The following is a 15,429-nucleotide window of genomic DNA, read 5'->3' on the forward strand; positions in this document are numbered from 1 at the left end:
GATGGTAGACAAAGCACCTGCATTCTATGATTCACTTTGTCACAGTTCTTCTGCAAGCCTCCTGATTCCTTTTGAATAGGGGACATACTCTGAGCACACATTCAAAGTTCACTTCTGCGAGCATTGACTTTTCACTTCATGTTCACATCCTGGACCTCCTCACTCAATCCATCTCCCATATCTCACCTGTATAAATTTACTTTTATGTGTAGATTTTGCATAAATTGTCATTGTTATGAGTGCTTAATACTAATCATTGTTCAAACACTGCAAGTGTGTATACACACATGGATGTAGTAAATGGCAGAGCATAATGCAAATATATAGTCATCTCAACCTCTGGTGTAGATACAGCTTTTTGAGTGCAAAGGCATACACTTTAGAGTTAGTAGACTTAAGTTCAAATCTTAGCTTTGCCACTTAGTGGCTACCTGATCTTAGAAATGTTAATTATATTCTCTAGGTCTAAGTTTCTTCATTAGGATTCAATCAGAAAGCTTGTAAAACATCTAGAACTATGACTACAACCTAATAAGAACCCCACAAATGTTAAGCACCTTTTTAATTTTTAGTTTCAAATTTTTGTATGCTAAAGGAAATAGTTCCCAAATTTCTCTCACACAGTGTGTTATTTATAGTTCTTAATGGCTTGTAATAGAAATTGTCCTGGCCAAAGTAAGCAAAGAGAGGCTTTATGAGCAGATATTGTGAGGCTCAAAGAATTTCCAGAAATGCTGAGGATCCACATGCAGAAGATCGTTTAGAACGTAGAGAGCCTACACTAAGACTGCAGCCCAGGGCCATGCATGGTGGTGTACACCTGAAATCCCAGCTATGCAGTAGGTGAAGAAGGGAGGATTGCCATTTGTGGCCACTCCTCCCCCCACAAAGAAAGTTAGTGAGATACTATCTTAAAAAACAAGCCAGAAACACGTATAATCCTAGCTATGTGGAATGTGGAGGGAAGAGGATTACAGTACAGGGTGGATCTCAAGGACAAAGTACAAGATCCTACCTGAACTATAAAGCCACAAAGGGCTGGGAATGTGGTTCAAATGGTAGAGTGCTTGCTTAGTAGGCTCAAGGCTCTGAGTTCAAAACTCCAGTCCCACCACCAAAAGAGGAAACAACAACAAAAAACCACAAAGACTTCAGCCTAAACCACACCTCAGAGCAGTGTAGCTGCTTGACCTCTGCTATTGTTGGCCCTGGACACTGGATGCTGCTGCCACCTCATGGTCAGACCGATTGTCCACTGTCCTGGCTTCTTGCACTGCTTGCTCCAGATTCAAAAAGCTGTAAGAGGTCATCCTGGTTATTCCTGGCACCCTGGCCTGCACTCCAGTTGGGGTGCTCAGGGAGGTGGCCTTAGACTTTGTGTTTTCTGTAGTTGGAGCTGCTCAAACTATGAAGGGAATTCAGATGTCAAGCAGGGGTGAAAGACCACCATCCAAGGGCCTCCTCTCCTCACCATTTCCCACATGCCCACCTCTCCTATTTGCTTACACCCCTCAAGCCTGGGTCAGCTCTGGTCAGAGGCTGTTTTAGACATTTCTGTTCTTTCCCTCCTTCCTCTGCTCAGAATGCCCCATGCCTGACACCTTCCCACCACCAATCCCAGAGCAGCTCAATCTTACCCATTCTGCAAATGTCAAACTGGATGTTTATTGTGGTCCTATCCATCTCCCTCAAGGTTCACTTCTCCTTCCTGGGTTCCCTAAGCACTTCCCTGTGTGTCCACGACCATATGTGCTGGATTTTACAATGAATGTGTACTATGTTTCTCATGGTCTGACTTTCCTCCTTCCCCTGTTCAAGAAGTCTGTTTTACTCATCCTGTAGCCTTGCTTCTTAGTACCTAGTAGAGGCTTAATATATATTTGTTAAACCAAACGTATCATTTCTCAGTTCTTTCTAAACACATTGTGACTCCTTTCCTACAGATAGGAGAGTCCTCCGTTCAAAAACGGGAATAATCCATGTGACTGTGCCCTGAAAACTGTAAAATGCTGGACACACAGTAGTCCTTATGTTTATTTAATTCTAATCTCACATATTTTCTGTTAGAAGGCTGTATGCTCTTTTTCTGTGAAACATGTTTCAACAGGAAAAAGTTGTGGGGCGGGAATCCCGCCTACCTTTTATCAATTCTGCTGAACCTCTGGGTTCCTTGCCCTGTCAAAACCAGAACCAGACACAGGGGCAGGGGTGTAGCAAAAGCAAATACCCCAGCCTGCAGGATTTGCTAGTCTGAGTCCCATCCCATGAGTACTTATGCCGAGTTCCCGTGGGTCCCCCATCCCAGATCAGGTGCACGGTTGCCACATGCATACGCGTGGGACTTTCTTGTTTGAGCTGGGGATCGCTGGCTTCCCTGGAGAAGCCGGATGGTCGCGTCCATGCCCCACTTGCCCACCACTCTCCCCGGCGTACTTTGTTACCGGGCGCTGACCTCCGGGCCCGGCACGTGACCGAGAAACTTTGGCAGGAGGCGGCGGGCGGAGGCGCGGGAGGCGGCGCGGCGGCCGAGCTCCCCCGCGCGGCGGGCTCTGCGGCGGGGAGGCGCTCGCCCCGCGCCGCGCCGCGCTGCGCTGCCTGGGCGTGCGGGTGCGCCGGCCGCAGAGGATGCGCCGCGGCGCGGAGCCCGGAGCTCGGAGCCCGCGGCAGCGCGCGTTCCGCAGGCGGCGGCGTCCAACGCCCGACCCCGCCTGCGCGGCCAGCCCGGCGGGTGGTGGCGCCCAGGGACGCCCGAGGCCCGCTCGCGCTAGTGGCCCGCGCTCCGCCACCGCCGCCGGCTGCCGCGGGATCAGCCAGATCCTTCCATTCCAGCCGCTCCCCACTTTCCCCACTCCTAATCTGGATGGGAAGTTGGGGAAAATGGACAGGGTCGTGTTGGGGTGGATTGCTCTCTTCTGGCTAACAGGTAAGAGTCGTTTTCTAGAGACGAATAACTTTGTATCGATTCCCATAGTGGCTGCTGTTCGCACCCCCTCATTTTCCTCCTTATTGACTGTTAAAGCTGCTTAGCGGCTGTGTTACGTGGGGGAGGGCGCCGTGTATGTTGGAATGATGGGGAAGGCGGGGGGAAAAGCCCCATTACAAATGCTAATGGATGGAGATTCAGGTGCTTGACTTCTTGGTGCTGTGAGGTTGTTCTTCGGCAAGTGCATTTTCCCTTCCATACAACGGTCCTTCCGCGGTCTTACCCTGAGTTCATCATGCTGAGTCCTGGGAAAAGCCTGCCTGAAAAATGAAAGCTGGGAGGGGGGGCTGAATCATTAAGAGGACTGTGTTCTGGGGGCGGAGGTAGAAAAGTGTCTCCCCAGTTCCTTCCCCAGAGAAGGAGGAAGACCTGGGGTGGGGGTGGGGGGGGGCATTCTCTGTGGTTCCCGGGAGGTAAGGGGTTGGGAAGGAGATGGGGCTTGATTGGTCCTGGAATTTAGGGCCTGGCTGTGTCTCGCTGGTATCATTTGGAGAATGGTCCCATGGTAAAAGGAGAAGACCCTTTCAAATAGTTGAACTCCCCTTCTCTGAGTAAAGACAATTTGCAGAGAGGTTCAAAGACACTGGGCTTCTCCTCCGCACTGGAGTGCCTGGTCTAGGTGGGCCCTCGTGTTCTTTTCCCTTTTGTGAACTTTCTTCCCATTTTCCTAGTGCTAGGAAAGGCCCTTGTTTCTTGTCCTACAGGGTGATTCTGGGAGGTTAAGGAACAAGTAGCCCCTGGGATGGCCAGGCTCTGGGACACATACAGAGCAGCCCTGCTGAGGAGTGGGTCTGGGGGGAGAGGAAGGTTTGGATTACCTGGACTGCGGCACAGGCAGCCATTGGAAATGAGGTGGAGACAGGGATGGAGGAAGCAGAACAAGGTATCAGAAAGGTTGGGAGGTGCAGTGACAAGTAGAAGAGACCAAGTAGCACCAAAAAGGAAGAAGTTTTGTCTCCTCTGGGGGCACCTGCCAGAAGATCTGAAAAGAAAATCTAGTCAAGTCACTAGGAAAAGTGGAACCAGCTTAAAATATCTAAGGAGGGTAAAATGCATTTAAGAAGAAAGAAACGAATACCCCCATTTCCCTTAGCTTCAGAATAAGGTTATTGATTGACTAAATTCTTTTCCTATTTCAAATGAAAGGCCCCTAACATCGCTTTACTCCCGTGCTGGGTTTAAGCTGGGGTGGAAGGATGTCCTCGGCAGAGTTAGCCTCTATCCTGGCTGCTCTGAGTTTATCCTTCCCACATTATTCAAATATGAATCATCTTTAATTTCAGGGTTTGGCTGATCCATGCTTCCCCTCCCTGGTCTCCCAGCGCCTTCCGCTGCCATCTCCACCAATTCCTTGATTTGCCTCTACTTCTCAGTTGTCCTCCTATTCCAGAGGAACTTAGGCCTGAAGCTTGTGTCACCACCTCCCTGAAGTTAGCCAGGCATCTGGGGGGAGGTCCCAAGTCAGGGCTGCTTTTCCACTCCCCTCCTCCCCTCCTTTTGTGTGTGCCCAAGAGGAGCACTCTGGGGACTCACAGAAAGTGGAATAAGAACATATGGCCTCTCTAGATGGCTAACATGGCTAACAGCTTCTTATGACATGGAATCTTATCAGTGGAAGGGGTCATAGGAAATCTGGCTCCCCCCGCCCCCACAAAGAAATAAGAAGCACATTTGTGACTGGGGTAGATCCCAGTTCTCCTAGACCCTGGGCCAGTCCTATCTGTATCTCCCAATCTGCTTGTCTGCGTTTCTTGTTGGAGGGTGTTTGCTTTATTTTTGTTTGAAGGGATGTGATGCTTTGTCTGTGCTTTCTGCCATCTGCACCTGGAGAGGCTGCCTCTGCCTGGAAGCAGGCAACAGGTTACTTATCAGGGCCATTGCAGCTGTCAGATGGATGGGTTTCTTTGCTCTGCAAGTGAGGCTGACTCCTGCAATGCCATTGACCACTGACATCCCCACATCAGATCACTACTGTCAGAAGTGTAGATGGACTAGCTGCCTCTCAGCCTGAGCAAAGTAGAGGAGCTAGCAATGGCGGCTGGGGAGGGGGCTGCAGGAGAGAGGAGAAGTCGAGGATGAGAGGGATTGAGACTAATTCCTCACAGAGAAACCATACAAGGAAAGGTAAGAAATTTTAATCCAGCCCAATCAATGAATTCTCTTTTGAGGGGTGGTAGAAAGGGAGGGAGAAAGGAAAAGACAGGTTAAAAATAAGACAGAGAACCAAGAAAAAAAAAAGGCATATTCATTCTCCTTCTTCCTCCCTTTCTCTCCCTCTCCCCATCCTTTCTCCCTCTCTTTCTCTCTTCCTGTGCCCCCTCCCCTGTTTCTCTTTAACACTGGCTGAGCAATTTCTAATCAACACTTCAGTTTTTTCCTCAGGCTGAAGCAGCTCCTTCCTTGTCTTTCATTGCTAAAATTCCATATTTCTTCCTGCTGTATATTTAGCCTCATGATTTCTTATTGTCATTGTGATGCTGCTTCCTCAATAGATGGGTTTTGGTGGTGTTGTTGCTGTTGTTGTTTTGAAGGAAATGTAATGCTTGCCACCTGCTATTTTAGCAACAGGTGCCATCTAGCACTAAGACTCGAAGCAGGGCTCATTGGGTCTTTGTTTCTGAATATGGGTGGTGTTTTGTCCTTCCCTGGCAGCAGAGGCTGTGAGAAACACTGGAGCTATGTTGCTACTCTGGAAACCCATTCCCTGAACAAGTGATGGGTTTTCCTTGAGACTCTTTTGAGTGTCTCTGTGGTGAAGATTGCTTGCTCTATCAACATTTCTTGTGGCACTCATTCATTTATTTGTCCATTCATTCTGCAGGCATGTATTAAATCTCCATGATTTCTAAGTGTGATGATAGATGCTGAGAAAAAAAAAGCACTAAAAGATGTAGTCCTTACCCTCAAAGAGTTGTCAGTCTAGTTAGTGACACAAATGTTTGGGTAATTTTGTTATGGTGCTTCATGGTCCCTTGAGAAGAGCCACATCATGTTATAGAGCATGGAAGAGGAACACTCAACCCAAAGCAGGAGTTCTGATCCAAACCAACTCTGACATGAATTTATAGAGTCACAACTTTTATTAATGCATCTCAATGAGTTACTACTATATCCTGAGCACTGTGCTAGGTTTAATAAGATAAATGAGACACAGCCACAGCCTTCATGGAGCATGGGCTGGTGATGGAGACACCCGTTGTGGAATTGTGGGCTCACAGTTATGGAGTATTAACATTATACAAAAGCAGTAATAGTGATCTGCACTAAATATTGTAGGGTGTCTCAAAGGGCCTCCTCACCCAGCCTTTTAGGGGCAGGGAGGTATTGGGGAATGGTTGTTTGGACTAACTTGCATTCATCACACCTGGTGATGGTGTAAGGATAGAGTTATGCTATTAGTCTTGGGGAAAGAAGAGCTACTTTTAAACACTGCTGACTCCTTGACTTCCATTATCTCCTTTCCTGTTCTGAATAGTTTCCAATTTCTTTCTCTTCTCTGTTTTACTTTCCTTTACAGAAACAACCTCATTAATACGAGAGCATCTTCTTTTAATGCTTTTATGACAGCTGTCCCCATGCCTACCATCCCCCAGCCTGGATGCTTTTTTCTGGATTAGGAAAAGGAGCTTGTCTTAGTGTCCTCATCACTCTTTTACAATTTGAACACATGATTTTGCTAGATGGCTGCTTTATACTGAACTAGAGTACTAGTACTAGTAGTCTTAGTGAAGCACTGTGCCACTACTGTGTTAGTAGTCTTAGTTTAAGTACTTAGTGCTTGGTCTAATGTTAGTGGTGTTGGTACCAGAGCTTGGATACTGGAAAGATCTCTGACCTGGGAGTTGAAGGTTGGATTCCAGTCCCAGTTCCTCCATAAATAACTGTATAGCCATCAACAGGTTTGTATCTTGTTCTTATGATCTGTTGAATGAGGTGATTTCTAAGATTCTGAATCTGAACTTTTCTCCATTTCATTTTGATGAGCTGGATGTCAATGCTTAAAAATGGCAGGTCCATTCTTCCTTTTATAATTTATTCAGTGAAGGAAACCAAGGGAGCCTTGGTTTTCTTCAGCCTTTTCATTCCAATTAATGATTGGAATGAAAAACACCAGCTGGGAAAAGTAAGTCTCTTGTTAGAATTTTCAGAAGAACAAATGGAGTAGTGTCCAGTGCTTGATGGACAGAATAGGGTCCTTTCTGAACAATTACTTGTGTCCATACTAGGACTCATAAAGTGAGGCAAATACTTTGGACTTGGTAGGATGCATCCTCCTCCAGACAATATGGCCCTAGAATGTCCCTTCCAGCTTCTAGGATCCACTTACCTCATCATTTCTCTTAGCCCTTATTCCTCCTTTTCTTCAATCAGGAATAAAAAGAAAAGTATAGTGTGGTTGTTGTTGTCATTGCATATTGTCTTGCTATAATGTTTTACTCTGTTAGATGGATCCCATTTGATCCTTGTAAGTAAGGCTGGTATTACATACTTATACTCAAGAAGAACAAGGCTCAGAGGAAGTGAGACTTGTCCAAGTTCATGGTATTTTACTAATTAAAAACATAAGAAATAGTGTCATTACCTTAATTTCATTGCCCGAATTCAAGGGAAACATTCTTTTCTGGTTAAAATGGTCAAAGTAGAACTTTAGACTTAAGTGAACATACATGGTGCCCATTATGGCACATTGATTATTGAGGCTTAGAGTTCATGGAACTCAGGTAAATGGTGCAGAGAAAAGTGAGGAAGATTGGCTCTTAGTTTTCCCTAATTGAATCCTGAGGTATATTGGAAAAGAGTGAATGGGCAGTGCTCCAGCAAGACACAAGAAGACAGAGCAGATTCTGCCAGCCGTCTGGGACTAAGGGTTGGTGCTTTGCCCTCAGGAGCCACACAGGATGTAACTATGGTGTATGCATACTTAAAACCTTTGTTGTTGAGATAGTTTTTGGCTTTCTGAAAATGAAGAAGGCATTTTGGATGACTAGAGTTCTTTATGGGCCAAGAACCAAGAACTCAGAAGAACATGCTGCTTCCTCTGTTCCCCTTCAATGTCTGGAGCATACAGGAAGCAGTGCTCTGAGTTAGGAGCAGGACCCTAACATTCTTCATAGATCCTGCATCATCACTTCTTCCATGCCCTGGACTTGCCAGGAGGCAGGTGTCGAGGCACTGGGGGGTGGGGGACTATGCTCTAACTGACCTGTATTTGAATGCTAGCCTAATAGTTAACCTTACTTCCTTTGGCTTTAAAATGGAAAACTAATCTATTTTATACTGCTGGTGGAATAATTTAAATCAAATTGAATAAATTAAGATAAAACTCCTAGCACAATGTTTGGTATATAGTAGTACCTCAATACTTAAAAAAAATTATTTGCATGTAATAATTATACAAGGGGGATACACTGACATTTACATATGTGTTTACAACATTAATTAGATTCATCCCCTCCATCATTCTCCCTCATTCCCCCTTCTACCTTCTTAGAAGCATTTCAACAAATGTCATTGTTCTGTTTTCATACATGAATACAAAATACATCCACCATATTCACCTTCCTTCACCCTCTTTGCTTACCCTCCCCTCTCCCACTGGTTCTCACACCCAAACAGGACCTGTTTTACCTTCCTGTCTTTCATATTTTAAGCATATAATGATTGTTCAAGGGGTTTTTGCCTTGGAATTTCAGACATGTATATGTCGTACTTTTATCTGATTAATTCCCTCTATTGGTTTCTCTATTGCCCTACTCCCCTATTATTCAACAATTTATAGTGCATTAATTATACTATCTTCATACACAGATGAATTGCATTTCAATAGTATTCACTGTTATCATTTTCTTTTCCTCTTCCACCTCTCTGTAGTCCCCTCAGGTAGATCCACTGATACAATCATGTTCTCTCTATCTCTTTTTCTAAGATCACATATGTATTTATGTTAGTACCTCAATACTTAACATGAATCCAAATTAGGTATATTAAAAAAATCAGCATTTGGATGGCATCAAGCAAGCCACAAATCTCAGTAATTCATTGCAATATATACTTAATTCTTGCTCATGTTATATGAAAGCTTCAGGTAGCTGTGGATTGGCATGGTGGACTTGGCTCAGTACTAGTTGTCTTCTTATTCCAAGACCCAGTATGAAGGAGCAGCCACTATTTGGACATGTTATTCTCAAGGAGGACAAATGATTGGAGGATGGGGTATTGGGGGAGGGTGCAGAGCCAAACTACACAAGTGCCTTTAAAGTTCCTGTTTGGACATGTTTTATGACACATCTGCTCACATTCTATTGGGCAAAGCAAGTTATATGGCCCTATGCACAGTCTGTGGAGTGGTAAGTGTACTCTACCTATGGAGACCAATGTAAGACTGGGGTGGGAAGAAACAATATGGTCTATCAAATGGGTTAAATAATTCAACTTTAATCAAGTCTTTACTATGTAGCAGAGTCTTTAGAAGCCTGCAGAAAGGAGATTGTTATTAATGGAGGATACAGATAACAGAACAGGAAATTCTCGGGCAATGGTATGCCATTATGTGGGGTCCTGTACTACAGTAAGAGCAGGAAGATGCTTCTAGAGGAAGTGACAGCTAAGCAACTTCTGAAAAAATAAGTAGGGGTTAGAAAGGGAGAGTAGGATGGTGGGAGGGAAATTTGCAGAGGGAATAGTGTGTGCAAAGGTCAAGAATCAAGGGGGGACATGATGGCTTTCTGAAAACTACAAATATTTAAGTATGGTTGAAATATGTATGCTACAGGAGAAAAGAAAAGGGAGCCCTTTTGCATCCCTGAAGACTAGAGGGAGTCTTTAAAGAGTCTGAACAAGAGAGTGCTATGATCAGATATACATGTTAGAAGTATCATTTGAACCCAGTGTGGAGAGTTGTCAGATGTGAGCAAGGCTTGCAACAGACACCAAGTAGGAGGCCTTTGTAGAAAGCAAGACCCTAAATGTATATGGTGCAATGAGACCAAGAGAAGTGGAAAGACTGACCAGAGGTGGAAGAGAAGCATTGGCTTGGTTGAAGTGGAAGGTATGTCAACAATGGCCCCAGGTTTCTGGCTTGGGATTTCTGGGAATACCATTCATGAAATATAAGCGAAGAAACATATAAAAAGAGAGGAATGACCCTTTCTTCCTTCCTTCCTTCCTTCCTTCCTTCCTTCGTCCTTCCCTCCCTCTCTCTCTCCCTTCTTCTTTTTTTCCTTTCTCTTCATTATATTAGTAAAATATAGTCTAAGGTGCTATAACTAACAGACCCTAAAATACAATAACTCAAATGAAATTGTTCCTTTTTCTCTCCCATAACAGTTCAGGTCTGCTGGAGTAGGTCTACTGCTTCCAGCATGTGACTCCTAAGACTGCTTCAGTCATAGCCATTTCTTAGCAGGAAAGCACAGTCCAAGCCAGGCAGCCTGTCTTGAGAGAGATGACCCAGAAGTCATACACATCATTTCTCCTCCTGTAACTTTGTCCTTAACCTAGTCACATGGCCATGGTCAGCTGCAAGAGAGACCAGGAAATATAATTCTTGGCTGGCTTGTCTAGCCAAATAAAAACTTGGTTTGTTCTATTATTGAAAGGGAAGGAGATACTTGTGTCTCCATCTTTAGCTGGATGAATTTGAGGTCCTTGCATAACATCCCGGTGGAGAGTGAAGTTGTATATTTGGCTTAGAACTCAATGGTGAGATCTGGGCAAATAACTAGTTGATAAAGGCTGATAAGAACTTTCTTATAGGAACTGGGATTTTTTGGTTTTTTCCTGTACCAATAGCTGGTCCATCTCAGAAATCCGATCCACTTGAATGAACCAGGACCATTTCCAAAGTACCTCTGTACTGCAGGGTAAAGACTGACCTCTTTTGGTACTGCTTTGGTCCCATTGGAACAGCATGTAAGCCAGCTAGACATCACCCATGAGCTCATTTCAGATCTTTGAAAGATGAGGCAAATCAGATGGAAAGAAAATATGTTTCTATCTTTCATCCACACAGTGGTGGCAGAAATGAGAAAGCATGGCTCAGCTGGGTACATAGAAAATATGCTTAATGAGTGGCAAGCTCTGGGCACACAAGTGTCAGCGTTATTGGCAGCAAATAATAACTAGGCCATCAGCAAAGCCCACCTGGGTGAGGGCAGCACTGGCATTTATCACAGCCCTACAGGAAAGAGAGACATACTGCTGTTCTTTGGAACTCTTGCAGAGGGGGGAAACACACAAGAATGCTGTCATGTTTTTAAAATCTTAAAATGGTCTACATTAGGGTCTGGTCACCAAGGATTCAGGTACTATGGTAGCAAACAAGAGAAACTGATTCTAGCTAATTTGATCAGGAAAAGAACTTACTGGAAGGAAGGTGATTTACTCACAGAATCAGTAGGAATACTAAAGATCAAGACTCAGAAAATAGGCAGAAACTAAGGCAGTGCTTACTAGTTGTAGTGTAAAACCTTTTAATTTTATTTTTAAGACCAAGTTTATCAAGAAGAGTGGCTCCTATTTCTAGAAGAAGTAAAAAAAAACCCATTCAAGCTGCATTTTCTTTGTCTTTAAACCTTTAGCCTGTGGGTCAACATTTCCCAAAATGCTTTGCTCCCATCTTGGTAATGCTACTAAGGGATATACAGCCTTTCTTTCCTTGTCTGGACTATGAACCAATCCTGATGGAGATGTTTGCATATCCTCTATTCACTGAGAAAACATGCCGATTAGTTGTCTCTAAAAATACCCTAGGAAATTGGAATACATGTTAAAAATGTGAAAACAAAAGATGAATTTCTTAAGGAAAACTTAACTTGAGGGCAGGAAAAGGAAATGTATTGTCATACTGAATAAAGAAATATCTTAGTAGTCTGAAGGCTAAGAAATGGGGAATGAGCAATTTGTCAAATCCCACTTTGGTGACTTGAAGAGTTAAAGGATAAGTGAGCTTTATAAAAAAAATCTCTAATGATGCTTGTCTCCAAGGACAATTTCCTATGACTTTAAACAGCAGTCTTTGTTTCTCTAAAAGGGGGCTGTGCTTATAGATCTCAAAGATGTTGGCAGAAATAGCTTACAACTAGTGGGGAAAAGGAACTTGCTTTGAAAAAAATGAAAGTGCTAAAATAAGAACAGCATTGCTTTAGAGTCTGCTTTTGTTATTCTCACAAGAACACAGTTCATCATGTATAGAATCTTTTTCTGTGCATGGGAATTAGGGCAGGACCTTATTTTGCCACATGCAGGGAAACGTCTGCACTTGGAGCTGATCTTCCCTAGCCTGTGGTAGGAACCTATCCATGGTAACTACCTGAGAGGAGGGCTGTTGCTCTGAGCTGTCACTTGTCACTCTGCTTTCAGGCATCTTCCTACTTATTCACCAGAATGCATTCTCTACACTGAGGTCTACCTGCTAAGAAAATCCCCTCAGACTCACATGCCCATGAGTTCTTCTTCATTCATTGCACACTTTTTTTTTTTTTTGAGCTTCGGCTATACTATACTGTTTTGTTGTATATGTACTGGGAATTCGGACTTAACAAAATCCTGTCCCTGCCCTCAAAAGCCTTATAGTTAAAAACCAAGTTTATATTAAATTTCTTAAGATTGGGGACTTGTTTTTTTTTAAATTTGTGTTGCCAGAATTTACCATAGTCTTTTTAAAATATATTTTAATTGAACTAAAATTGAATAGTCAAAGGGTATTAGGATGCCAAAAAATATTAAGAGTGATGACTACTTCTTGAGCAAATGTAGACAAACACCTATGCCATCTAGTAGTGCTTCCTTCAGTGGGGAATTTTGTAAATTTTTGGTTTGTTTCTACAGATGTGCTTTGTAGAGTATAATCCTTTACTTTGTGTCCTTTTCTCTTTTTTTGCTCTCTTCCCTAAGCTAGCTCTCCCCAGTTTTCTGGAATTTCAGCTTTAGTTTGGAGGATGAAGCACAGATTCTTTCTGCAACTCTATAAATTTTCTATAACAGCTTTGAAACTCAAGTTCCCTGAGGCATAACCAGTGCCAAGGCTCAGAGCACCAGCCTTCCTGTTGTGCCAGTAGTGTTTGTTCCTCTGTGTGTAAGACCCCCTCTTAGTGCTTCTCTCTGACTTCAGGGACTCCAGTTACATGCCCTAACATTTCTCTAGGTGGGGGAAATTTCAGCATGGCTGGGGTATGCATGGGGCCAATCTGAGAAAAGGCCTTACTTAACATGCCAAGGCATTTAGATTTTATCCTGGAGAATCAATGGAGGCTGTAAACCAAGAAACTGATGTGATTAGATGATAGGTGTTTAAAAAGGAATACTCCAGAAACAAATGTGGAACTCTCCACATTTTGGGGAGAAGTGTGGGTGGTACATATGGAGACTACTTAGGAGGCAATTCTAATGCCTAGGTGGCAATGAAGACCTGTGTAAAGTGATGGTTAAAAGCTTTGGAGCCAGTCAGCCTAGGTGTGAGCCTGACTGTTATCTGCTACCCTGAGATGTTAGGCAGAGTGAATAGTTTCTTTGAGAATCAACTTCTTTATCTATAAAATGAGTAATGTAATAATACCTGCTTTATAGGATTTTTGAGACAATTCATTAAGATACTATATGAGAAGTTCTTACTGTCTGATGCATAGTAAGTGCTTTACAACCATTATCTAGTAAGAGGAAATTGAAAACCGATTTATTGACCGAGTATGGTCAGGGACAGAGGAAATCATTGAGGCTAGGAGTTCTATCTAGCATAAGTGGATGCAGGATAACAGGATACAGGCAAAAGAGCTGGGGATAGAGGAAGGATGAGTTTCTAAGCAAGTGTTGGGGTAGGAAAAGAGGAGATGATAAATGAGGTTAAACATGTTTAATTTGAAGTATTTGTTAAACATGCAGATGAGATTTAAGAGTTGAGGATCTGAGGGAAAACTGGTAGTTGAAGCCATGGGGTGAATAAGATTTCTTAGATTAGGGTTGGGGCTGCAGAGCAATTGTAGACCCCATTCTCCTGTGTGAATGGGGTTCTGATAGTATGGTCAGGGCCAGCTTGGGAATTGAGTGGCATTCATCTTACGGTTGGAAATCTATGGAACAGAGGCAGGGATTGACATATTCAGTTTTAAATGTTCCTTCTTGTGTCCTCAGAGATCCAGTAAACTAGCACTTACTTGGAATTCCTGGTCCCGACCTCTCCAGCTATTCAGCTCGATCCTTGGCATGGTGTCTCAAGGCACTTACACATGCATCCATGCTTATGTGCACACCATTTTGGGTTACACTCCATTCTGACTTCAGGAGCAATGTGCCAGCAATGTGCCAGCAATGTGATGTGCAGTGATGAGCACTTACAGGCTCCATCACAGTTGAACATACTGCTGCAGTTTCTGCCCATTCTGCCCTGTTCACACTTACCATCTCACACCTAGATATCTGTGCTTGCCTAGCTCTGGGTCCATAGCTTCACAGAAGTGAGCAGACTGTTCTTGACAGTTGCAATATACATTTCTTGAATATTTGATATATACCAGGTATTAAACTGTTCATTTAGAATAAAATGTCATTTAACCCTCAGACAACTCCATAAGGAAGTTACTGTTACTCTAGCTTTACTTATGAGGAGTTTCAGTTTGAAACTCATGAGCTGAGTAATTTGCCTGTGGTCATATAGCTAGGAAGTGGTAGAGCCTGGATTATAACCTAGGACTGTCTCCAAAATCCATGCCTTTAACTCTCATGCAGTTAAAAAAAAACAAGTGTTTCTGAGATGTATTCCTTATTCTTTGGAGCATGAATTTATGTATATGTCATGGAAGAAGCTGAGAATTGACTAACTTCTATTAATAATTGATTAAGAGAGTCTAATGGTTTGCTTGCTCAAATGGCTAATCTCATTAACAGAGAACAGAGAGCTGGGGTAGGGGGTTATTCTTGGTAATTATATAATGAGCAAAACCCCAAACTTAACCCTGTCTCTTAAAAATAAATAAAAATTTAAAAACCTCTATAACACTTTTGTGTAGCACATCTCTCCCTTGCTAATTTTATATATCCTAGAAAGGCTAGGAACTATGATTTCCCAAGTAGAGCCTCAGTAGGGAGCAGAGCAGCAAGGTAGTGAGGTCAAGTACACAGTGTGTCCTGGGAACAGTGCCTGTGTTTGGCGACCCAACCTCAACCACTGCTAATTGCAGTTACTTTTACCTCTTGGTTCCATTTTTGTCACCTGAGAAATTGGAGTGGGAATAAGGATTTGAAGAATTACAAGGCTAAAAATTAGTGCAAAAATTAACGCATTATAATTTAAGGAGAAACTATAAAGAAACTTGCTTTCCTGATCCAGCCATGTGAGTCAGGGAGATAGAATTAGCCACATAAACATTTGGGGGTGGTGAAGGGAAGCGTAGGAACTGAGTTTCCAGATGGAATTATTTGCCCCTTAACGGGGCTGATCTACATAATGAGGC

The 15,429-nt window shown here is 43.3% G+C and overlaps 1 protein-coding gene across 7 annotated transcripts in view; it reads left to right on the forward strand.

Moving 5' to 3' along the window:
- The first annotated feature begins 2,737 nt into the window (after positions 1-2,737).
- The window catches only part of Ildr2 (immunoglobulin like domain containing receptor 2), a 60,851-nt gene continuing 48,159 nt past the window's right edge, over positions 2,738-15,429 (forward strand). For all 7 annotated transcript variants that reach the window (XM_074047586.1, XM_074047587.1, XM_074047590.1 and 4 more), the window contains exon 1: positions 2,738-2,923. In XM_074047586.1, the coding sequence (XP_073903687.1) occupies positions 2,878-2,923 (46 nt within the window). In that variant the 5' untranslated portion in view covers positions 2,738-2,877. The remainder of the gene's footprint in view (positions 2,924-15,429) is intronic.

This window comes from Castor canadensis, chromosome 11, assembly GCF_047511655.1.
Source record: "Castor canadensis chromosome 11, mCasCan1.hap1v2, whole genome shotgun sequence".
NCBI classification, from domain to species: domain Eukaryota; kingdom Metazoa; phylum Chordata; class Mammalia; order Rodentia; family Castoridae; genus Castor; species Castor canadensis.